This window comes from Cutaneotrichosporon oleaginosum, assembly GCF_008065305.1.
Source record: "Cutaneotrichosporon oleaginosum strain ATCC 20508 chromosome Unknown ATCC20508_contig03, whole genome shotgun sequence".
In the NCBI taxonomy this organism is placed as follows: domain Eukaryota; kingdom Fungi; phylum Basidiomycota; class Tremellomycetes; order Trichosporonales; family Trichosporonaceae; genus Cutaneotrichosporon; species Cutaneotrichosporon oleaginosum.
Window position 1 is genome coordinate 914,695 of NW_027072172.1, and position 20,826 is coordinate 935,520.

The 20,826-nt window shown below is 60.8% G+C and overlaps 8 protein-coding genes across 8 annotated transcripts; 5 read left to right on the forward strand and 3 right to left on the reverse strand.

The window, feature by feature from the left end:
* Nucleotides 1–2,006: 2,006 nt before the first annotated feature.
* On the forward strand, nucleotides 2,007–5,786 carry COLE_03548 (uncharacterized protein; the record flags this gene model as incomplete). Its single annotated transcript, XM_018419971.2, has 3 exons — nucleotides 2,007–2,220; nucleotides 2,338–2,551; nucleotides 2,642–5,786. The coding sequence occupies 3 exons, from the start codon at nucleotides 2,007–2,009 to the stop codon at nucleotides 5,784–5,786; spliced, it is 3,573 nt and encodes a 1,190-aa protein (XP_018275743.2).
* Nucleotides 5,787–6,068: 282 nt separating this feature from the next.
* Nucleotides 6,069–7,883, reverse strand: COLE_03549 (uncharacterized protein; the record flags this gene model as incomplete). Its single annotated transcript, XM_018425850.2, has 3 exons — nucleotides 6,069–6,221; nucleotides 6,257–7,546; nucleotides 7,578–7,883. The coding sequence occupies 3 exons, from the start codon at nucleotides 7,881–7,883 to the stop codon at nucleotides 6,069–6,071; spliced, it is 1,749 nt and encodes a 582-aa protein (XP_018275744.1).
* Nucleotides 7,884–8,178: 295 nt separating this feature from the next.
* Nucleotides 8,179–9,264, forward strand: COLE_03550 (uncharacterized protein; the record flags this gene model as incomplete). The annotated part of the gene is made up of 7 exons (XM_018419883.2): nucleotides 8,179–8,311; nucleotides 8,474–8,558; nucleotides 8,723–8,780; nucleotides 8,827–8,931; nucleotides 8,964–9,041; nucleotides 9,076–9,172; nucleotides 9,206–9,264. 7 exons carry the CDS (start codon nucleotides 8,179–8,181, stop codon nucleotides 9,262–9,264), a joined length of 615 nt encoding a protein of 204 aa, XP_018275745.1.
* A 243-nt stretch (nucleotides 9,265–9,507) lies between these two features.
* Nucleotides 9,508–13,174, reverse strand: COLE_03551 (uncharacterized protein; the record flags this gene model as incomplete). The annotated part of the gene is made up of 7 exons (XM_018426989.1): nucleotides 9,508–10,228; nucleotides 10,261–10,913; nucleotides 10,948–11,102; nucleotides 11,145–11,250; nucleotides 11,283–11,428; nucleotides 12,326–12,709; nucleotides 12,772–13,174. The coding sequence occupies 7 exons, from the start codon at nucleotides 13,172–13,174 to the stop codon at nucleotides 9,508–9,510; spliced, it is 2,568 nt and encodes an 855-aa protein (XP_018275746.1).
* Nucleotides 13,175–13,680: 506 nt separating this feature from the next.
* COLE_03552 (uncharacterized protein) lies at nucleotides 13,681–14,373 on the forward strand (the record flags this gene model as incomplete). The annotated part of the gene is made up of 4 exons (XM_018426990.2): nucleotides 13,681–13,867; nucleotides 13,916–14,035; nucleotides 14,088–14,260; nucleotides 14,293–14,373. The coding sequence occupies 4 exons, from the start codon at nucleotides 13,681–13,683 to the stop codon at nucleotides 14,371–14,373; spliced, it is 561 nt and encodes a 186-aa protein (XP_018275747.1).
* Nucleotides 14,374–15,071: 698 nt separating this feature from the next.
* Nucleotides 15,072–15,774, forward strand: COLE_03553 (uncharacterized protein; the record flags this gene model as incomplete). Its single annotated transcript, XM_065626295.1, has 4 exons — nucleotides 15,072–15,288; nucleotides 15,320–15,431; nucleotides 15,464–15,653; nucleotides 15,685–15,774. 4 exons carry the CDS (start codon nucleotides 15,072–15,074, stop codon nucleotides 15,772–15,774), a joined length of 609 nt encoding a protein of 202 aa, XP_065482376.1.
* A 639-nt stretch (nucleotides 15,775–16,413) lies between these two features.
* COLE_03554 (uncharacterized protein) lies at nucleotides 16,414–17,925 on the forward strand (the record flags this gene model as incomplete). The annotated part of the gene is made up of 1 exon (XM_018426991.2): nucleotides 16,414–17,925. The coding sequence occupies one exon, from the start codon at nucleotides 16,414–16,416 to the stop codon at nucleotides 17,923–17,925; it is 1,512 nt and encodes a 503-aa protein (XP_018275749.2).
* A 277-nt stretch (nucleotides 17,926–18,202) lies between these two features.
* COLE_03555 (uncharacterized protein) lies at nucleotides 18,203–19,331 on the reverse strand (the record flags this gene model as incomplete). The annotated part of the gene is made up of 4 exons (XM_018424367.2): nucleotides 18,203–18,428; nucleotides 18,462–18,789; nucleotides 18,820–19,055; nucleotides 19,162–19,331. 4 exons carry the CDS (start codon nucleotides 19,329–19,331, stop codon nucleotides 18,203–18,205), a joined length of 960 nt encoding a protein of 319 aa, XP_018275750.1.
* Nucleotides 19,332–20,826: the final 1,495 nt, after the last annotated feature.

Genomic DNA, 20,826 nt, shown 5'->3' on the forward strand with positions numbered 1-20,826 from the left:
CCCTCGCTCTCCCTCCCTCCCATCCTCTTCCTCATCCTCCTCCCATGCCCCTCTCCTCTCAACAAACGGTCTGCAGCGGCCTGAAGGGTTGCGGGAGATGCATCACGGGGCATGGGGGGGGGGAATCACGCAGGCGCACTGAAAGTGGATGATTGGACTCTTGTCATTGGCTCCTTGGTGGGAGGCCTAGGCAGGGTGGCAACTTTGGATCGACAATTTCGCTCTTCCTCTTGCCTCTCCTCGCCCATCCATCTCTGCTCAAGCAACCTGCCAAACACCTCTTCATCATCACCACCACCCACATCCGCCATGTACTGTACAATGGGCAAGCAGCAGGGGGAAGAGTGAGTCTCGCAATCGATGGCAGCAATGTATCCAGTCGCATGATGGTGAGCACTGCAACGCTCTCTCGCAAAGGCAGAAGAAGAACGGAGATGATTTGAGGGGCGGCGGCGAGGGAGCAATTCTGCGCCCGCATCCTGTTCGACTTGGGCGCCTTGGGCGGTCCAGCCAGCCAGCAAGGCTTTTTTTTTCCCTTTTGGACACGCACCACTGTGGCCCTTGCCAGCTGCCAGCTGCCACCTGCCACCTTCTGCCTTGGGCCGGTCAACATGTCCCTCACACTTTCACCAACACCCACTTTCCCTTTGCTCGCTATCCATCCTCGCGTCCACATCATTCACCTCGACTCACAACCCACAACAAATCTACATCCCCTCCCCCCTTACCTCTCCATGTCCCCATCCCTCAGCGCCCACTCCTCCTCCTCTTAATCCTCAGAGTTGGCCACATGCTTTCACACGTCCCGACCTCCCGTCTTCCACCTCACGCCCCTCGCATCCGATACCCACCTTTCCTTACGGCGCGCGCGCCCGTCCACAACTTGCCATCCCCCTCTTCTCAGTTGAGCAGTTGATCGTCCTCGTCGAGTCTCCTTAACTGGTCCAACTCGTCGTCTGGTCGCCGTCAACCTCCTCCTCCCCTCGCCACTCTGTTGCCCATACATTCAACCTCCTAATACCCCCCATCCTTTGCTTGATCAGCAGCCTGCCCAACACTGCCCCCTTCCTAACCCATCCCATCCCATCCCATCCCATTCCCATTCCCATCGCGTCGTCAACTTGAATCATCGACACGTAGGCACCCCACACTGCTCAACGTGCTCAATTCTCTTCCAGGTCGACACCGTTTCTCATTCCATTCACCTTTTCTTTCCATTGCCATCGACCCTACCTTCGACTCTCCCACACCCACGTGTACGGCCTTCCACGTCCTCTCGGCCCTCGTTCAAGGTCCTCCAGCGCACGCGGACGCGTTGTTGAATGAATCGCGGGGACGTACTCGTAATGGTCCCAGATGGTGGTACGGGTCGTCTCCCGCCACCGCCAGCCCCAACGGCCGATCCTCTGCTCAAGCTACCCCGCTCCATGGCGTCTGAACGTGGCCATGCTAGTCATGGCATAGAACTGGCACCTCTGGAGCGGGGCGTACGCGGGACTTCCGCGACTCGAGGAGAACCTTCTTCTCTGGCCTCTGCCGTCGCAAGCAAGCCAGTCGTCGTGGCTCGAGCGTACGGAGAGGTCTCGTCGGCAAGAGATACCATCAACAGTGAGAGGGAGGACTCCTACTCGACTCCACCCATTGCACCACTCCGGCGCTCACCACCAGGCTCGGCACCGTCAGAAGAAGCCGCCGCGCTGTTGCTTGGCATTTCCGCTATCCACGAACCTTTGCCCCCACCCGTCACCAAGGAAAGCGCTGCTCCTTACCCCAATACTCCTCCCCTCGACTCCCCTTCCAACTTGGCCCGCCCTCAAAATCCCCCTTCCCTTGCTCCCTCCTCTCCCACGGGCTTTCCCACACCATCCGCCCCAAGCCCCGAAACCTCGACAAGCACGACTGCTGCCACCAAGCCGAAGCGTAAACGAAAGCCTAGCAGCAACAATGCAGTGGCCGGCCCGTCTCGACACTCTTCGACCGAGGCAGTTGCCGTACCAGCCCATTACATGGGTGAAAACAACGCCAGCATCCGTTGCATCTGCGGCATCGAGGATGACGATGGATTCACCGTACAGTGTGAAGCCTGTTACGCATGGCAGCACGCAAAATGCTTTGGCTACCCGAACGGCGACAATCTTCCCGAGGTCTATTACTGCGAGATGTGCGACCCTCGTCCTTACGATGCTGTGGCCGCGAGAGAACTTCAGCTCAGGACACGAGGTCGTATTGTTCCCCAAGGCGAGCCGGCCGAACCCAACAAGCGGCGACCAAAGACGAAGCGATCGCGCGTCGAGAGCGGAAGCAGCAACAAGCCAGAGGTTGCTGGCGAAGCGACAGACGACTCCCGAGATCCCATGGCGCCACCGGCAAAGCCGAAGCGAAAGCCAAACCCGACCAAACCACGTTCCAAGGACTCTGCACAACCAGGCAGAGATGGCGACGAGGACGACTACTTCCGTGTTCAACCTTGGGAGCTCGAGTATACGCCTCTCAAAGACAACCTTGTCCGCGGTATTGTCGCCAGTCGAGCGATCGCAAAACTGCGGAAAGAGTGGATCGACGAGGATGAGGAACCGCGGCACAGCAAGCCCTCATATCATGAATCAGGCCTCCCGTCTCCAACGGAAACGGGTGATATGAGACAGACACCAGAGGCTGGCGTCGATGGCGCGGATTTTAACATCCTTGCGCCTCCCTTGCCTCCCGTCTACCTCTCTGGCTCAGATCTGGAGAGTCTCGCGGCCCAAACGTACCTCCGGCCTGTGGACGACCCCTCCAGCGCCAGCTGCTATCTCCCTCTCAAGTATATCGAGCCAAGCCAGAACATATACGCCCGACCTACGATCTACGGCGTCTTCGTTTCCGAGACAGCGCGGCCTGGGACTTTCCTCGGGGAGTACCGATGCGAGGTCCTCGACGCAGCAGCCTATCGCAAGGACCCCATCAATCAGTACGCGGCCCTAGGCATTCCCAAGCCATACGTCCACTCTGTCGGCCCCCCGGTCAACCTGGTACTCGATGCGCGGTCATACGGCAATGAGATGCGCTTCGTTCGGAGTGGTTGCCACCCAAACGCCGTCATTCGTCCTGTCTTCTTTCGAGCATCAGATCCTCCCAGACAGAGGCTGCACTTTGGCATCTTCGCGGCACGGGAGCTCGGCAAGAACGAGGAAATTGTTCTTGGCTGGGAGTGGGACGACCAACACGTTGTTCACACTCTTCGCTCGGTCATCGACTCGACACTTACTAAGTCGGCCAGCAAGCCGCCTGTAACCATTGAGGCCGACACTGTCGCCCATTTGACGTCCAAGTTCGACGCAATTCTCACCAACATCTTCAGCACATTCCAATCATGCGCCTGTACCGTCAACACGGACTGCGCATTTGCTCAAATGCGTAGACAAGTTACGGGGCAGACTTTCCACGGTGTGAGCGGCGCGCGTGCTCGCAAGCGCATCGATCTAGGAGAGCTCATCGGGGCCGTCCGCGGATGGCGCAAGCGGGAGATTGAAGAGATTGATGCCTACTCGAGGGCCAAGCGCTTTCGCAACGTCGGCGAGTGGGACCTTTGGCGTGCTGGTCCGTCCAAGCCCATCGATGACGAGGACGATGAGGAAAACAAGCTTCGGTCGCGCCCATCATCTGAGCGTCACGCATCACACGCCCCGGAAGAGATGCCGGCCGACGAGGAAGCGCGTCCTAGCGATGAGCAGGTCGAACAAATGGATGTCGAGCCGCACGCATCCTCCGTGGAATCCGCTGTTCCCTCGGGGCCCGGCGAGCCAGCTGCCCCTGTGGAGCAAGATATTCAACCGCCGCCGCCAACGGGCGATGCCATGGACGTTGACGAGGTGCTGAAGACGGAGCCTATCGAGGACGATGTCAAGCCGGCAACCCTCGAAGAGTCCGTCGATTCGAATGTTCTCGACCAGCCTCAGCCGATCTCTGGGAAGACCCAGGAAGACATTGATATGGCAGAGGTGCCTCGCACACCAAATGAACCTCAACAATCCTCATTGGCGCCTCCATCTTCGGCGCTTTCGTCTCTCCCACCCGATAGACATGAGCGTCACGAGGAGGGCGAGGACGAGATCGACGACGGCTACGTGTCCAACGCCACGACTGTCACGGTCGCGTTGGGCTCCGAAGGCGAAATGTCGTCACCGACGAAGCAGACAGCTGCACACCGCCGACGCGTTGTTTCGCCCGGCCCTGCGCAGCGTAAGGACAAGTCCAAGAAGAAGGCCGCAGGTGCGCCCGATCGACGCGCAGGCAAGGCAATCCAACGTCGCAAGATCATCCGGTCGAGTGATGAGGAGGCATCTGACAACGAGCCCGCGACTCCGAAGCCCGCTCCGAAATCATCACCGCAGAAGCCGAAACCTTCCAAGTCTGCTAAGCGGCCTTCAAAGGTTTCCAAGGTTGCCGGCAGTGAGTCGGATGATGAGGATGACACACCGGCCCGCAAGCCTGCTCGCAAAGCGACAGGCGACCGTGCAGGAAGGCGCAGCAAGGTGGTCAAGGACAGCGAGGACGAAGATCACAGTCCCAAGGCAATTAAGATCAAGACATCAAAGCCCGAGCGTCAGCCTACACCGCCGTTGCCCACGACACTGGCACAAGACAGCGTGGCTCCCGAAGTGCTCAAGCCAACGCCCGAGGTCAAGGCTGCTCCAGAAATTGCGAGGGCGCCTCCTGAGCCGATCAAGGAGGAGCCAGTAACGCTCTTGCCTGGGCCGGATGAGCCCACGCGCGAAGAGCAGACCATTGCGCCCTCTGAGACCGAGCCTGTGGCAGCGCCCTTGGAGGCCGCACCCCAGGCCAAGGAGGCCACACCGCCCGCCCACCAAGAGCCACCAGTAGCCGCTAAGGAGTCACCCCCGCCACCGAAAGAACCGACCCCGCCACCACGGGCGCCAACCCCACCTGTTCCTAAGAAGGTGTCTTTGAAGGACTACCTTGCGAGTCACAAAATCCGCAAGAAGGAGAAGTCACCGGAGCCCAAGGTGGAAGAGGAGGTTGCTGTCAAGGAAGAGGCAAAGGAGGAAGCGGTTGCAGAGATTGCCGCACCGCCCCCTTCCGCGCCCCCTATTCCCACGCAATCAGCGCGTCTCAACTTCCTGGAGCACCTCCCTTCGGCACGCAGCGCCACTGCCACGCCTACTGGTACTCCATTTACGCCTTCGGGTGCCAGTGCCGCGGGGGACGCGCCGCGCAGCTCGGCGTTTGTTCCTCGCTCGGAGACGCGCCCCGACTACTTCAACAGCCAGCCGGTAGCCAGCAGTGGCGGCCTGGCCAATACCCCGGCATTCGTCCCACGCCCAAGTCCGAACTTTGTTCCCCGCGGTTCGATGGACGACTCAGCGCGTGATCCCGTGCCGGCGCCGCCGGCGTTCCAGCCCCGCCAGCAGGACAATGAGTCTTCATCATTGAATCCTGCTGTCTCTCGACCTTCCCTCCCCCTGCAGACGCCTCCGAGCAGGTTCCAGACTTTACCCGAAATCCCTTCTGCGCTTCCCGTACGTGACGGGCCTCCCCACCACGGCCGAGCGCCTCCGAGTGGCCCCCGCCATCCACCGACAGGACCGCGCGGCAACTGGGGCGGTGGTGGGCCGAGTCATGGGCCTGGCACTGGCGCCAACGCTGCTGGAGGACCTGTTTCGCCAGTAAACAGCATGCGTGGAGGTTTTGGGGGAGGCCGAACATTCCGTGGCGGTTTCGACCGCGGCTACGGCTTCCGTGGGCGCGGCGGCCCTCCCCGCGGCGGCCGAGGCGGCCGCATGTAAAATGTTGTGTGGATGGGAGGAAAGGAGACACAACTGTTGATGAGTGTACGAGTCACATATTAGTAGTGGAGGAGAGTGGGCGTTGCGCATCTTTCGATGAGCTTTTGCTCCCATAATACACTTCGCTTCGCTCTCTTCTATTTTGTAGGCAAGCGCAGCGCCCATGCAACCACCATTCAAAATTTCCTGAACGGTCACAGTGACAAATCGCCATGACCTAGTACATGTATTGTATCTAAAAACCCTGTGTGCAGCATCATCCCGCCATCTGATCCGCCCGGTCTAGAACGCCCATAGCTCGCTCACCGCATCGCGCTCGCCCTCGTGCCCTGCCGAGGGGAACAGCGGTGCGATGTCTGCAGGTTGCCCGAGCTCAAGTTGCACGCTGAGCGCGGGCGCGTTTTTGATGCGACGTTTTGTTTCTGTTTCGAAGAGCTGGAGTCAGCAAAACTATCGAGTGTTCCACTCACAGTGCCGTATCCGTGGTCGAGGAAATCTTCAAGGTTGAACTCTGGCTTTGTGAACTGCTCGCTGAAGATCTTAGCCATGGTCCCCACGCTCGCGAGATAATGGTTCTTGAGCGCGGCCAGCTCCCAGACCGAGCTGTCAATCGCCTTGGATTTACCAGGCACGACCTCGTTCTCATCATACGGGTCTCCCTCCATCTCATCCGGCAGCCGGTGGAGCATGCCCATCGTCCCCGGATGCCGCTTGAAGAGGTTGTACACGAAGGGGATGACGAGGACGGCGCCCGCGGGCGGGGCGGCGAGCGCGAGACGCGCGAGGCGCTTGATGAAAGCCGCGACGAGCGCCGCGCCAAGCATGGGCGAGCGCAAAAACGTGTCGAGCAGACGGAAGAAGCGCGCGCGGTAGCGCGCGTGCAGCACCTCGCCGTCGAGGAGCGCGTACAGGCGCTCGTAGAAACGGGGGTAGTCGAGGTTGTACGCGGTCATGAGGACAAAGAGGCCGTTCATGGCGAGCAGGGCGTGCGCGCCGCCCGCGTCGACTGTGCCGCCGAGCCAGTCGGCGAGGCGGACGCGGCGCGCCGGCGCCCAGTGCGCGAGCACGCCGCGCTCCCCGTGCAGGCCTGCGAGGACGCGGCGCGTCCACGCCTCGCTGAGGGGGCGGGAGAGCACAGCCTCCCATGCCGAAGTGTAGGCGTTCGTGTGCGCCGCAAGCGAGTGAACCGCCGCCGCGGTGCCGAGCGCCGACGTGCGCTTGCGCTTGCCGCCCGCCGGCTCGTCGTCGGACGACGCCGAGTCGTACGTCTCCATCCACTCCGGCAGGGCGTCCAGCTCCTTGTCCTTGCCCTTGCCCTTTTTCTTCGCGCCCGTCTTGGCCTTCTTGCTCTTCTCTTCGCCCGCTTCGAGCCCCGGCACGAAAAACGTGTTGATGTCCTCCTGCTTCTTCGGGAGGTTTGTGAGCGGCGCCAGCTGCGCCATCACGGCCTCTTGCCCGACCTCGTTGGCGGCTACGAGCGCCGCCACCTCGCGGAAAAAGAAGAGGCGCAGATCATCGTATGCGGCCCAGTACTCGTCGACGACGGTCTCCACCACGTCGGCGGGAAGCTCGCCGGCCCCGTTCTCCTGCGCCTCGGGAAGGATCTCCCTGCTCTTCCCCTTGCCTTTTGCGCCGCGCTGGCTCGGCTGCGGGAGGAGGAGCGCGCGCACCACCATCCGGAAGTACGGGAGGTGAAGGGGCACACGCGCGGCCGCGCTCAGCGGCGGGAGGAGGCCGAAGAGGAGCTGCGTCGCGGATGCCTGGAATCAGCGCGATATTACGGGTACTCACGCGCAACGACGCTTCCGAGTCGCTCAGCATGCCGCCCAAAATGCCGATAAAGTCCAGCAGGCGGTCGCGGAGCCATGCGCGCGCGTCCTTTGCTTCGCCGGCCGCGCCGGGCTCGCCCGTGATGCCGCCCACGCGGCCGGCGGCGAGCTGCGCCCCGAAGACACGGTAGGCCGCCCAGGCAGCTTTGTGCGCGACCTCGGGGTCCGCGTGCCGTGCCGCCGCGAGGAGCGGGAGGAGCGGGTTCGGGTCGGACGGGGTTTCCGTCAACGCCTGCTCGAGCTGGGCGATCTTGGAGAGCGCCGACATGGTGGTGTGGTTGATGTTGATGCTTTCTGGCGTGCGGGATGTGCATGGCCCAACTCCACTTCAGAAATCTCGCCAGGCACGGACACCGTGGGAGAGTATGCCACGCACAGTGGCAAGATTAGTAGACGCGCCTAATCTCTTCTAAAGAGATGCCCGAATGTTATTTGGCCCCTCCTTCGGGTCTGGGCGTTCCTTCGTCATCACCTCTGGCCATCTCGCTATCGTTGTCCTCTCAACCTCCATCTCCATCTCCCCCCGCTTTGTGCACCACCTCCCGCTTCGTCTCAGACACACCATGCCCCCAACGCGTCCCGGCACGGGCACCGGCACGCCGCCCTACCCTACATCGCGCCCGACCTCCAGCAAGCCCGGCACGCCACTGAGCAACACGGCGAACAGCTCCCTTCTTCTCCGCAAGCAGCTGCGTGGTGAGTACATCTCGGGTGAAGAACGAAGGCGTGTGGCGGTTTGCTCGGCGTGGACGGCTCGCTCTCCGTGCTCGCCTGTCTGCTCTGGGACTGTACCCTGGCTGTGCGAGGGCGGTGCGGTCACGGCGGTCAACCCAGTCCCGAGACAATCGCTGACCCCAGATCTCCAGAAGAACCCCGTAGATGGGTTCAGCGCGGGCCTTGTTGACGATGACAACATTCTCGAGTGGTCCATCGTCATTATGGGGTGAGTCGGGGCGCTGTGCACATGCGTACATGCGCGCCACTTCCCGCGATGGGGCTGACGCGACTTGCATTTCTGCGGCTTCGGTTTCTCCACCACTCTACCATCTTGCCATCGCCCACGATCGTGTCACTACCTTCACCTTGCGCACACCTTCCCCCGCACAGCCCCTCCGACACACTGTACGAGGGCGCCATCCTCAAAGCACGCCTCATCTTCCCGCCTGTGAGTCTGTTCTCGAGACATGTGGACGGAGCAGAGCTAATCGTAGGAATACCCGATCCTCCCGCCCAAGATGATCTTCGACACTGAGATGTGGCACCCGAACGTGTACAACTCGGGGAGCCGCAAGGGCGAGGTTTGCGTGTCGATCCTCGTAAGTCTGCGCCCTGACTTCGCTGACCGCAGCACGCACCAGGCGAGGACGAGTGGGGGTACGAGGACGCGAGCGAGCGATGGCTCCCGGTCCACACTGTCGAGAGTGTTGTGAGTTGAGCCTCGCTGGCAGAGCTGACGTCAGCTCATTTCTGTCATCTCGCTCCTCTCTGCGGACGTGCCAGACCTCAACTCGCCTGCCAATGTCGACGCGGCGAAGCAGGTTCGCGAGGACTACGATGGTGAGCGACGGCGCCGATGGCAGCTGACGTCAGGTTACAAGAAGAAGGTCAAGCGCCTTGTGCGCCGCTCGGCGGAGGAGGCCTACGACTAGGCAGCCAGAGGGCAGGGGAAGCAGTGACCTTTCCGCGGGCACTGCGGCACATGCACGCACGGGGCTCCGTGCCACTTACAGCAAGGGCAGTTAATGTACAACATGATGTTGCTCTGGGCGAGGCGAAAGAGAAACGCAGGGGGCGCATCGATTCGACACAGGCAAAAACGTGTGCCGGTTGTACATTGACTGCTGATACAATGACATACTATTAGACTGCATATCGCCAGCACATTCATCCTCCTACTGCTTGCCCTTGCGCATCCCAAACACACGGAAGTGGAGGTACTCGAGCCTGCCGCTCGGGCCCGTGGCATAGCTCTCAATCGTCCAGTCGATGAGGGGCCGTGTGCGCACGCCATCAAACCTTGCACCAAGGAGGACATTTTCGGCCGCGGCCCTAAGATCGACGAGGCGCCCGCGAAGGCGGCGCACTTCCTTCGGGTCGGGCGTGAGCGGGGGAAGAGGAGGGAGGACGGCGGCGGCCGCATCGCCGTCCAGGACGACATCGAGTTGGCCCCCGCTTTCGCCCTCGAGCGTGAGAAGCATTTGCCAGCGCACCTCGGCGTGCTTGAGGCTCATGTCGTTGCAGCTCAGGCAGTGGGCTGAAGGGAAGTTGTTCTTGCAGCGCCTGCACCACAGCATGGCGAGCTCGCCTTTGGACACGGCACCGGCTTTGTTCACACTTGCACCTTTGGGGAAACGCGGTGTGAGAGCTAGCACGCGCGCGAGCAGGCGGAAGCGGTTGGGAACCGTCGTGTTGGCAAGGATCTCGGAGATCGTCGAGCGCGGGTGCGCCGCTTCGTCTGTGTATCCTGTCATGAGAAGGGTCGATATGGGATGGACCGGCGGCGGGAGGGCCGCGGCGGCGGCGGCGGTGGTAGTGGAGGCGGAGGGCGGTCCGGGGTTAGGGGTGGAGATAGCTTCGCCGCGCGTGTGCGCTGCCTGCATGGCCTTGAGGCGGCTGCCGTCAGCACTGAGTGTGCCAGCACTCACGTCTCAATCTCGACCGCTTCGGGCTGGTTGGGGTCCACGAGGCGGCATGCTTTGTTCTTCCAGCCCGCAGCGAGTTGCTGATCCGTCACTGTCTCGCTCCATTTGAGCTCGATTGCGCCCCGGTAGTACTTCGACCGGACGTTCTTGAAGTGGAGGATGGCGCCTTCCTCAAACAGCTTCTCGGCCTCTTCCGGCGCGCTAGAGAAGATGGTCAGGCACATGAGCGCGCCGGGCGGAACGCCCATGTCGATGTTGTGGAAGTTATGCGTCGCTTGTGGGTTGACGGTGCCGTCGCAGACATACAACTCATACTTGGGCGAGAAGTCTGAGCCCATCGTCCGGTTCAGGCGGATGAGGTGCACGATCTTGACGGTTGTGTCAAAGAACTGATCACCCACGATCTCCCCGAGGGTGCGGAACTTCGTATTTGATAGAGCTTGTACGGATGTACCTTGCATCGGTGCGGGGACATCGTCGCCGCCGCCTTCACGATACCACCGCTCCAGAGCTTGGAGGCGCATTATCTCGTCTGGGCCGATAGGCGCGAGATTGCGCTGGCCACCTGGCAGGGCTTTCTTGCCGCGCAAAACGTACCACTGACTCAGAGAATCATTGAAGGCTTGCCCCTTCGCGCGGCCGTTCCACGATGTAATCTTGAGTCAGTGGACGGCTGGGCGAGCAGCTTACCTTCAAGTGACGGAACAGTACAGGGCGACCCACATCGAAGTCGTGGGCTTTGAGATCAATAGGTCCGCGCATGATGGTCACCTGTCGGTCGTCGCTCGCTCGTCCATCGGTGTGGGTGGTAGGGTCGGCGATGATGAGCGTGAGGGCGCAATCCGCTGGGAGGTCAGCACTCGCGGGCGGAAAGCAACAACACTCACGACCTTTCGTTGGCCTGATTTGCCTTACTTCGACCACCACACCCATGACATGCTGGTCCGTCTTCATATTTGGATTGAGCATGGCCAGGGGTTTGTAAATCCATTTCTGTTGTCAGCGCCGTTCTTGCAAACGCTCACCCCTGACGTGAACGGCTCCTGCAGCTTCGACGCCTCAGCGGCTAGACGTTCCTCCTCTTCCCGTTGTTTGGCGATTCGTGTAGCATTTGCCTGTCGGACACGCTCCTCCTCCATGCGGCGGATGCTGATGACTGTTGCCGCTTGTTCTGCGCGAGCCGCAGCAGACGGAGGCGGATAATCGACTCGGGCCCCTAGAGCCGGGACCGAGGCCCCTATATGATCGCCTCTATGTGCCTGCGCAACATTACCGCCCTCGCTTGGATGTCGGTTTCTGAGTGCTGCTGCCGGCTCACTCCCGTCAGCATCACACTCAATTGGCAACACCGAGGATTGTTCTCCCTCATGTTCCTCTATCCTGAGATGCTTGGGGTTTGTTCGAAGCGGTGAGGCATTGTGCTCGCCTTCGACGACAGGGTTCACTACTTCGCCGTGCGCCTTGATCAGTCGCGCACGCTCCGCCGCCAGTCGTTCGCGGCGCTCTTGTTCCTCTAAGTCACGCAGCTCGGCAAGAAGGGTGGCCCGACGTGCTGCCCGATCGGGGGCAGCTGACGAGGATCTCCGGCTGTGTGATATCGGCCGATCATGGGCTTCTTCGGGGTCATCTTCACGCTCAACATCGACGGAAAGCTCCTTCGACTCATGAGTCTGGGGCGGTTCCAAAGGTCCGCGCGGGTGGACCGAAGCTGAAGCTGAAGGATGGGGATAATGGCAAGGGGCCGGTGCCGAGGTAGGGGCGGGTTGCGGTGAAGAGGCCGCGGACGTCGAGGGCGTGGAAGGGTGGGTGAAGTCGATGAGGTCAACAACAATACTCTCTTGCGTCAATGCCACCTCAAGAGTGTTGCGGCTGGCTATGCACGTGGACGGCGAGGGGAGGCTTTGGCGTCCGGTGGCATTGCGAGGAGAAGGCACGGCGACAGCGTTCCCCAGGTCGAGGTATTCCGTGTGGGGATCAGAGACAGGAGGATGAGGGCGAGGAGGGCGCGCCGATGTCGGGTGAGGGAAAGGGCGCGCAATCGCCGGTGCCCCTCGTGTGTCATTCATACGGGACGGCCCCGCCTGCGCAGCGGCAGAGGGTGGCTCGGCCCGCAAACGCTTCTCGGAGCGCATCTCCAGATCGTTTCCGCCTTCAGCAGGCCGCTTGAGGCTCTTGAACTGCAATGCGTGTGTCGAAAGCGGACGAGGTGACCGACTGCGCTGCGGCGCGAGAGGCACAGGCTTGGCCAGGCTCAGCCGCGGCCCCTCAGGAGTGTCGAGGGGTGTGGTAAGGCGGCCACCTGTGCTGCCTGTGGGCCGTGGCTGCTGCCTTGGCGGGGAAAGCTCAGCAGACGTTTCTCTCATCCGTTGCCTCGGATCTGGCCGACTGGGACGTTGTGGCGCTGGTGAAGGCGTGTAGAATTGCCAGGTCGGACAGGTGCGGATGCGTGATCCTGCCATTAGCCACTCCACTTTCACCGTTCCACATCCTAGACCGCGACGTCAAAGCACTCACTCTTGCGCAGCACCTTCTTGTGGTCACGCACGTTGAACTCCCGTGGTCCCATTGCACTGCAGTAGACGTTCCGCCTGTTGTCCTCGCTCACAACACGATTCACACGCAGCCCGCCGAGCTGGACCGAGGCATTCTGGCCAGCGCACTTGTTTAGCCACTGAATGTTGTCTCGCGCCTCGGCATCGGCCTCTGCGCCCGAGCGTATTGGCAGGACCTCGATTATGAGAAAGAATTTGGCCTTCTCACTGGCGGCGTAGTCCGAGGTGGAGGGGATGCGGATCGTGAACATGAACTTGACGGTTGGGGCAGCGGGGTCCAGGGCGAAGACGGCGGAAAGGCGGCCATCCTGCATGACATCGGGGAGGGTGGCGCCCTCGTAGATGTCAGCGGAGGTGAGTGCCATGGTACGGGCATCCGTTGTGAAGTGTGGTGAAGAGATGAGAGCGATGGGAGGGGCATCGCGCGCGCCTGTATTTGTTATTGTATTTGCCGCGTATCGCGGAGCGCGGTCCACTCAACCGGACGCCACGTGCCGTGCCTGAGCGTGGTGGCAAAAGTCAATGGACCAACTACTAATTAATGAATAGCCATCCTCGCAACAACATCTCTGCATCGGCCATCGAGCGATTGTGCTTTTCTCAGCCTGATCATATCTCACATTACATGCATAGCGTTTCCATCACGCTCTCAGACCCTCGCAGCCGCTGGCCCCGCCGCAATGCCGCCCGGTGGGCAAGCGCCCATGGTGGTCCGTGGCTTCGCTCTTACAAGTCCTACGCAACGTCCGAGCGAGCAAGCGTGCGCGCACGACCCACACTCCTTCTCTCTTTGCACTCCCGATAGCGTGCCAACCCGCTTACTACGACCTACCCATCACTCCTGCCTCACGCCACCTCACCAGCTCCACTCATGCCAGCGCCACTTCCCATCGTCTCGCCCCCGGTCGTCCACCACGTCAAGTATCTCGAGCGGCACGAGGTCGTCCTTGCCCTCAAGCGCGGCGCGTGGTCCGCCCCCCGAGGCGACACGGTCGAAATTCGAGACGCCGAAAAGGGCAGCCTGCTGTTCACATTCCGGACTGACCGGTCTAGCCCATGTGCGTCCCCTTCACGTCCATGTCTAGCTGGCTAGACAACTTACGCAGGCTTGTACAACTCATATGGCAATCTAATCTTCTTCTTCCCCCGTCGTGTGCGCGATGGGGTGACCGAGATCAACGCGCACGACTCTAGCCGGCGCGCCGACATGCGCGTTGCGGCGCCTGGTGAGATGACCTACGGCATGGGCTGATTCGGGCGCCGATGGCACGCTCAAAGCGTCTCTGGCCCTCCCGTGTGGCACTGAAGCTCGTATCTCCCTTACTGGCGGCATGTTTGGACCCAACGGCGACGGCAACGTACTTCTGTTGGATGAAGGCGTACCCGTCGTCTCGACCTCGGCGACGTCTCCACCTCGCCTAGCATCCAGCGTGATCGTCAACAAGGACACTGTATGCCGGAGTTTTGGCGTGGCTGACGGAAGTACTTCATCACTGTTGCGCCTGGGTTTGACATCTCGCTCGCAGTCGCCGCCTGCTTAATTTTTGAGCAGCTCGGGAGTTAAGCTCCTAAACCGACATTGATAAACTGATCTGGAAGTAGAGGCATACAGGCTAGCGCAGAGCCGACGTAGAATATAGGGTGCCCCAGATCCTGCACTGCGATGAATGGCAGAGAATGTGTCCATGCTATCGTGAACAGTGCAAACACGATGTAACTCTCGGATCGTCGGCGACAATGGCACACCAATATCGGGCGTGTCACACTTCCACTGATTCTTATGACAGAGAAGAGCGATGACCCCTTACAACGCTTTACCCGCTTTCGGTGTGTGCATGCAATGACTGTAGGAGAGTAAATCGTTGGCATCTTTACATCCACATCGTTGTGGACACGCATATGAATCAAAGATAACACATCGCTACTGCACTTGCTTCTCTGAGAAATTCAAGCGATGAGGTGAGAAAGTTCTGTGTCTAAGCATCATCGAACGGCAAACCCTTGAGGAACATACCTCATGTCGTCCTGCGGAGTCCTCTGAAAATGTCATCTCCTTTTCGCCCCGTGCGTGAGCCCGTGTCCTGCACGGTAGTCGGCCCGTGCTTGGTTTGTCTGCTTTGTCCTTGACTTCTTGAGTGGCCGCCGTTGTACTTATCATCAACGATAATCATCGAACTTCTGAAGTGATCTGACGTCAATTGTTTGCCACAGCCGTTACAGCCCATCCAAAAACAGCCCTCCTACAACCTCGTTCATCTAACTATGGGGCTCTTCACGCCTCCGCGCACCGTCGCTCTTGCCCCTATCCACCCTCCCGTAGCCGTCTTCCCGGCATTCATCTCCCACGGCCCCGTGACCCTTGTGCTGCGCGAGCAGATCTTCTCCCTCACCGGTGACGACTTCAGCGTGAAGGACGCCGCGACAGGCCACACGATTGTGCGGTGCAAGGGCAAGATCATCAGCTTCCGGGAGCGAAAAAGTGACTCGCCACCCATCTCCGCTGATGTTAGATGTGACGGACGCAGCGGGCCACCTGCTTTTCAGCATGCGCGACAAGCTCATCGCGCTGATGAGCACGTTCGTGGCCGAGGATGCAAACGGGCACGAGGTGTTTCGCGTCAAGCGCAACATTGCGCGTGAGTGCCCGCAGACAGGCTGATGGTAGTGGGGACAAAGATGACAGCGACGTTCCGTAATGCTGTGACGGGGCAGAACTGCGAGCTGAGCATCCGCGGGGACATGTTCGGGTTGGGCACGACGATCACGCTTAATGGCAACATCCCCGTCGCGCAGATCAGCCGCAAGCTTTTGCACCTGCGCGAATGGATTGCGGACAAGCAGACAGTACGTCGTTGGTGGTCGGAGCTCACGCCAGTACTATGTCACCGTGGCACCAGGCGTCGACCTCGCGCTCATCGCGGCGATTTGCATCGCGTTCGATGAGGTCAAGAACGAGAAGGACTGATGATGGCGGGTCAACTTGTTTACGGTGGTTCTGTACAGGCCGGGGTTAATAGAGTGCATTGTGGCGGCGGCGCAGATCCGATCCATCCGATCCATCCTTTGTTTCATGCCTCCGCCTCTCTGCATCTCTGCATCATCTATCCTACGTCCCATACGCCTTACATACCTCAACGACGCTCACACGCCACACACTGACGAAGCTGACCACTGTCGTCACCATACTCACCATCTGCGCCTCCTCCTGGCTTCGCAGGGGCGAACTGCTGACCCAAGGCTGCAGTACTTCAGAATCTCTCTCCCGTCCAATACCTCTCGAGCAACCAAATGAGCGGGGAGTGGGTCCTCGTCAACCAAAACGGCGCCGAGCGCGCCAAGGCCATCCCGCTTATCCCCCCTAAGCCTCGCAAACTGAAGAGTCCAAATTCCGGCATGTCGAAACCCACGAAACGTCCCAATGGAGTGAACGTCGGGGCTGACACGGACACCAACAGCGAGGAAAGCTTCGAGGCGCGTTTCCCGTCGGTCGCAGCATGGGAGTCAGACTGGGAGAGTAACCCCCACCACTTCGAGGACGGTGGCGAAGGGGTCACCTTCGCCGAGTCACGCGAGGACAGAAGCACCTCCGGCTCCAGCTCAGGTAATGGAGTCATCAAAGACCGCCACCTCTCCGATGTCTCCGCAACATCGGCAGTCTCAGCCGCCTCCGGCGCCAGAGCACTGGCCTCGCATGACCGCTACCTCACGGCACCTCCGATTCACGCCTACCCACCCCCGCAACCCACGCCACCCCACCAAACCGCCGCAACCCCCACCAACCCCATTCCGCACCGGGGGGCGTGGGAGCCACGTCCAGCGCTACGGCTCACCACGCCCCCCGTGCCCGCGCCCCCCCCACCTCACCACCGCCTTCCCGCCCACTCCGCAGCCGGTGTCTCCGAGCCCAGCAACTCCTGCTACCCGGGCCAAGCGCCCTCCTGAGACTCCGAAACGTTCTCCAACGAGTCCAGGAACGTACACGTCGTGGACCCGCGCGGTCTCCATCGGCTCGGACGTGCTACCCGGCCCGCCGCCGCCCACTCCGACTGACGGACCCCCGTCCTGCCCGCATCCACAGGGCGTGCACCCTCCTCAAGTCCCGTTGTCGGAGATACATCTCCCGACGTACGCACAACCTGCACCGACGGAAGCAGACGCTGCACCCGTGCACGACCTCGTCGCTTCGTTCGAAGCCATGTCTCTTAAGGGCGCAGCTTTCGACCCTTTTAGTAGATCTACCACCGACAGAGCGCCTGCCTCCGGCACTTCCCCAGCATTCCAGCTCACGCCCCCGCCCACAGCAGGCCTCAGACCGCCTGACCCGCCCACGCCCTCGCTCGTCCCCCTCGAAGCCTCCGCTGATGTCTCACTTTGGGGCTCTCCCGGCCTCGCGCTCGGCAGCAGCCCCTCTCCGTCCCCCATGCTTGTCCCGCCCTCGACGCCGCTCAGAGCCCCGTCGTCGTACTCGCAGCGCTCCGCCTCGTTCCCTTCACCGTCCCCCGGTCCCGACCGCCCGACGATATCGCGCTCAGCTAGAACCACGCCGTTTCAGTCTCCCTTCGTGTCGTCGCCTAACTCGCCGTTCTTCGGTCCACACGCGCCCGCTCTCCCCCGCCCATCTGCGGAGATAAGAAACAACCCATCGCCGGGCCTCTCGCCATGGTGTCCAGCGCCCGATAGCCCGCCCCTCGATCCCATCCCCCTGCCCCGCACGTGGCGGTGCTCCATCTGCACCCTTTCGAACACGAACACGACATGTGAGGCGTGCGGCGCTGTCGCACCACAATGGACTTGCCCGCAGTGCACGCTGCACAATGATCACCATGCGGTCGAGTGCGGCGCGTGCGGCGCCGCCAATACGCTCTTAACTCGTCCTGTGTCCCCGCAGCAATTGTCTCCCACCTCTCCTCTCTCGCCGCTTTCGCCTCTCTGCCGAACTCAAGCTAAGAGAGTCGAGCCAATCGAAGGCGTGGGCCTAGGTATCCGTCGCGGCGACACAGACCGTGATATCCCGTCTGCCGCCACACCGAATCATGGAAGCTGGATGTGCCCGTTGTGCACGTACGGTAACGAGCCTGTAGATAAGTGTGAAATGTGTAACACGCCGCGTCCGTAGGTGGTCGTACTCTGAGGGTGGAGCGAGAATGCAACGGAATGGTCGCCTCGGTTTGTGACACTGACTCGTCGCGTGCAGGAGAGGGACGTGCGCGACTCCTCCTTTGAGCCCCTCTCAAAGTAAAAGAATCGACAATGACCCGACTCGAACGGGCGCTCCCGAAGGAAATTGATTAGCTCATTCTAGTCAATCGCGTTAACCACTCCGCCACATTGCCTGGGTGATGGTCAAGAGAACGTCCGGGTCCTGACGGAGCCAGGGTGATTCCTGCATCGCTCTAGAGAATGGCCTGCGCGTTGGGCGGCGACCCCACCCCGCCCTCAATGTTGAGCGCCATGGTCGTCAGGAAGAACGTGTACTGGTTCAGCTCGGCGCACTTCTCGCTCAGCTCGCGCAGGTCGAACAGCTCGCCGAGGGGCAGGCCCCAACCACCGAGGAACACCTCGTGGACGCAAGGCGTGATGGGTCCGCGAGCCTTGGGCGGCCACGCCTCGAACGCGAAGCTGCTGTCAGTTTGCAAAAGATGATAAACGCACGCATCAGAGGCCACGGCCGGAATTCCCGTTTCCCAGACCCAGCGCATGAGCTCAGGACTGGGCTCGACGCCAATGGCGCCCTTCATCGGGTCGTAGTCCTTGTACTTGTCCTCGGGGAGGTTGTACACGGCCTCAGTGAATCCAGTGCGGATGATGAGCACGTCGCCGCTCTCGAAGGTGACGCCGGTCTCAGCCGCGCACTTCTGAATCATGTCGAGCGTGATGGGCGTGTTCGTGCTCAAGTGGTCGAGCTTCACGCCGTGCTTGTCCGCCCACCGCGCAATGTCAAGCAGGTGCGCGCGCGTCGTCACGGGGTGCTTCGCGAGGTCTACGTCAGCGTGTACCACTCTTGCCTTACTGTGGATTCCGAACTTGGTGCACCCGCCCAAAATGTCGTCGTGCGTCAGGCCGCCGTGGTATGTGTACTTGCCGGCCTCCGGGTAGTTCTGGTACGGGACATGCGCAAAGCCGTCCCACTGTGTGCTGTACTGCGTGTTGAAGGTCACCTTGTCGTCGAAGTGGTTGTTCTTGTGCAGGAGCTCATGCTGGATCGTCCCTCGGCCGGGGTTGATCGGACGGCCCTTCATGGGAAGGCTGATGTCAGCGGTGCCGCGGAGCAGCGGCGCAACGCAGCCGGGGAGCGTGAGGCCACAAGGTCTATAGAAGCAGGCGTCGCGAAGCAAGGAAGAGATAAACTCACTTAAGACACACAGGAATGCCATGCTTAACTGCGTCGCGGCCGCGCTTGACAGCAGCCGCGTCGATGAGATTGAGCTGCCCAAGCTCGTTGTCCTCGCCCCAGAGGCCCCAGGAGTTCAGAGGCGGGCCGGAGCGGTTCTTAAGGTCGTCGAAAGAGCAGGGCTGCGGCATAGTGTAGGTGTTAGCAGAAGAAAGGCGCGGGCGCTCAACTGCCCCGGAGCAGTCTTAAGACCGGACGAGGCCGGCGCAAGGCTTACATGAGGGGCGGAAGTGGGCAGCCGGCGCGGTAGTTGCCGACGGCGTTGTGAATGACGTTGGCGGCGGAATGTGGATGTACTCTCATGGAGGGCACACTACTGCATTCCGAGCGACTGACCATGCAGCCCCGTGCTGTCAGCATTAGATTGTGCAGACGTATCATGCATCGTGTGATTGGCGTTTGCGTTCCGCTGTTAAGATGGTGTGGTTCTAGACCAGCACAAGTCACGTGATAAGTCTCTCTGCGCGTCGCGACCTGGACCCCGTGTAATGTCGTGGTCGTGGTGCAGCCGTTAGTGGCGCCATGACAGTCAGGGCAAGCCAGACAAACAAGAGCTCTAAGTTAATTTCGGCTGCGTGCCTCCTCAGAATTGTTGAAGGGCATCTAGTCAAACGTTACAACTATCAAAGAAGTGGGGGGAGACGAGTCGCCAAAAGACAAGTCTATTCGGCACAAACGTGCCAGGCCGAGCTCCAGTACTCACGGAGAGCGCGAGGAAGGTGATGATAGCGACTCGCTGTCGAATGCACCTGGTGAACGCCTGGGTCCACACGCCCTTCAGCAGATCGCGCACCGACTGGGAGTTGATGACCGGCTTGTGCTGCACATCCTTGCAGAAGCCGCGTATCCCGGCGACATCAAGTGCGACGTCCTCATCAGGGTGCGCTCCTTGGGGGTGATTTTGGAGGGCATGATGAGGTTCCAAACTGCACAGAACTGTACCCAGTACTGCTTCATATGACTTGCCGTTGGGATCTTGTTCACCTTCTTCCGTCGCCGCTCATACTTCTTCGCATGACTGAGCATGATGTTGCGAATAACGTGTAGGGGGGGGAAATGGAAGATTCTTCTCCGCGTAGTTGGCGAGAGACGTGATCTGATGACCGTAGATGGTAGGCCTGGCCCTCGATAGAAGAGCGTCAACCTCGGCCTGAAGCGCGTCACTGCGCTTGATGGTTCTCGCCTGGACGTAGCGGTAGACCGGAAGGCGAAATTCCTTGTAAGCCGCGACTAGTTGCTCGTCGGAATGTCCACGTGCAGCTTGCAGGGCGTCGCGTTGAGCGGTACGAGGACCACGGCGACCACGGAGCATGATAAGGGGTGGGAGGGTGGGGGAATGAATGGGGCGCCGCTGGGCGGTGTGTGTGCGTGAGGGCGTGTGTGCTCGCCTTGTGAGCGGATGAGGGGCGTGTGTGCTCGCGTCGTAAGCGGAGGAAGGCTGACGGAGTGAGATGAGGTGGTATGGCGGTGATGGCGGACTAGGTGTTGTGGATAACGTGGAGAACCAGGAAAGAGATGAGGTACAGGTAGCTGGTAGCAGGTAGAGAAGGAAGGGAGATTTATAGTGCGGTGGCGGGTGGAGTCACCGAAAAAACTTGCCTTGATCCAGCTAACCCCAGATCACGG